Source organism: Quercus suber, unplaced genomic scaffold (genome assembly GCF_002906115.3).
Source record: "Quercus suber isolate HL8 unplaced genomic scaffold, Cork oak 2.0 scaffold_154, whole genome shotgun sequence".
Lineage (NCBI taxonomy): Eukaryota > Viridiplantae > Streptophyta > Magnoliopsida > Fagales > Fagaceae > Quercus > Quercus suber.
Window position 1 is genome coordinate 172,915 of NW_027069615.1, and position 2,423 is coordinate 175,337.

Sequence of the window (2,423 nt, forward strand, 5' to 3'; positions counted from 1 at the left end):
TGCGTTTGAATTTTTTTTTTCTATTTTAAAATTTAGTTATTATATTGGTAGAACATAACACAGAACACAAAAAGTGGTATCAAGAATTTGTATTGGAATATAAAATCTAAGCTTAACTTGTACTCCAAGTGAAGAATTGATCTATTGCCCAACCTCTAGGAAGTTTGTCAATCTTAAATTATGGGCTAAAATATACTTTACACTCTTTTAAGTTTTGGTTACTTATAAATCTATCCTTCAACTTTTAAAACATACAATTTACACCCTTGACTATTACTTCTTGCTATTTGCTGAAGAAAAAACATCATTCTGTATAGAAAATTGACATCTTGTAATAATAGAGGATGTAAATTGCAAGTTTGAAAGTCAATGTTGTAAATTACAAGTTTTGAAAATAGATGCGCCGATTTAGAAGTGACCCTAGACTTAGAGGGTGTAAAGTGATGGTATTGCACATCAAGCAATGATGAAAAAAATGATTGGTTAATTTAATAAAATTAAGCTTAAACTCATTAGGTTAAGCTTGTATTTTAAGGGGTGTCCCAACATGGTGAATAAATCTCCCACAAAGAAACTCCTCCAATTGTTAATATTTAAACTCTCCCAATCCCAAAATATAATACAAATTCTATCTGTGCACTTCCAGTTATATATCTCAAATTTATTCCTTTTAGATCCTAAAAGGGCAGAGGTTTTAGTAGCAAAAGGAGAAAAAAGAAGAAAGAAAAAATAATAATAGATGGACAAAACTTTCTTGTAAATTAGTTTGGAGATAAATATAAGTCATGTGAATATAACATAGATATGTGATTAAAAGTACACGTAGGCAGTCTTTTAACACTCCTTTTGCAGTGCAGTAAAATGTTTTTTGAAAAATGTTCAACATTTTTCGGTGTTTGTTTGCTTGTAAAATGTTGTCAATAAACTTGCAAAATGTTTTTCGTTGACTGAAAGTCTGTGTAAAAACTTGTAAACTGTTTTACTAAATTTTATGGTTGTAAAACGTTTTCCATTTGTTTCTAATTGAAGTTTTTTTTTTTTTTTTTTTTTTTTTTTTACAACGAAACAAACACCAAAGAGTGATTTCCAAAGCATTTTTAGGTATCCAACCAAACACTAGAAAATTAATAATATAACGCTGATCAACGTATACTTGCTTGGAGACTTGGCCTGTAATTAATATATGTAAGATCAACTTATACTTTGACCGAAGAATTGGGTCTTTCAATCTTAAATTTAATTAGCAAGTACAAGTCGTACTGGTTAATACACGACTGACTTTCTATCAAAAAAAAAAAAAAAATACACGACTGACCTAGCAAAAGATTTATCAACCTGCATTCACACGATTACATACCGTCTTAGATTCTACTTGATAATCTATAAATAGCAACCAAACTATAACACTTTTGCAACATCAAGTTCTAGCTTAACATTTGCTCAAAAAAAAAGTTCTAGCTTAACTTCAAACTTTCTTAGCTATGGCTTATAATAAAGCTTTTTCTCTGTTTTCATTCACTCTCCTCCTCCTTCTCCTTCCTCTCCACTCGCATGCAACTTCACGAAACATCCATGACAAAAAATCATCACCCTTTGAGTTTCTCAAACATCTTCAGGGATGTCACAAGGGAGAACAGGTCAAAGGCATCCATAACCTCAAAGCCTACCTCAAAAATTTTGGTTATTTGAGCTATAACCATTCCAAAAATCACAATCATACTAATGATGATGATTTCGATGAACTCTTGGAATCTGCCATTAAAACATACCAACTAAACTACCATCTCAATGCCACTGGAACTTCGGATGCCAAAACAGTATCAACAATGATGATGCCTCGTTGTGGGGTGGCAGATATCTCCAATGGTACGAATTGGATGTGCTCAGGCAAGAAGAAACATCATCACCGCCATGGCTCTTTACATACCGTCTCTCACTATACTTTCTTCCAAGGAAATCCCAAGTGGCCATCTTCTAAGTACCATCTTACCTATGGATTTCTTCCTGGCACTCCAACTGAAGCAATGAGTCCCGTCGCAAAAGCTTTCGAAACATGGGCTGCCAACACACACTTCAAGTTCTCAAGAGCTCAGGAACACACAAATGCAAATATCAGAGTTAGTTTCCACAGGAGGGATCATGGAGATGGGCACGCTTTTGATGGAGCTGGTGGAATCTTAGCACATGCTTGGGCGCCTACTGATGGGAGATTCCATTATGATGCAGTTGAGCAGTGCAGTGTTGGAGCTGCCCCAAATGCGTTTGACTTGGAGACTCTTGCATTGCATGAAATTGGGCATCTTCTTGGACTCGATCATAGCTCGGTTGAAGGGGCCATCATGTGGCCTAGCATACGTCCAGGAGTGACCCAAGGTTTGCATAGGGACGATATTGATGGAATTAAAGCCTTATATAATTTTTGA

The 2,423-nt window shown here is 34.9% G+C and overlaps 1 protein-coding gene across 1 annotated transcript; it reads left to right on the top strand.

Annotated features, from left to right (window-relative positions):
- Positions 1-1,481: 1,481 nt before the first annotated feature.
- Positions 1,482-2,423, top strand: LOC112039602 (metalloendoproteinase 2-MMP). Its single transcript, XM_024072492.1, has one exon. It carries the CDS (start codon positions 1,482-1,484, stop codon positions 2,421-2,423), a length of 942 nt encoding a protein of 313 aa, XP_023928260.1.

What these genes read in the sequence shown, in the direction of transcription:
- LOC112039602 (XM_024072492.1), top strand. Translation starts at nt 1,482, where the DNA reads ATGGCTTATAATAAAGCTTTTTCTCTGTTTTCATTCACTCTCCTCCTC.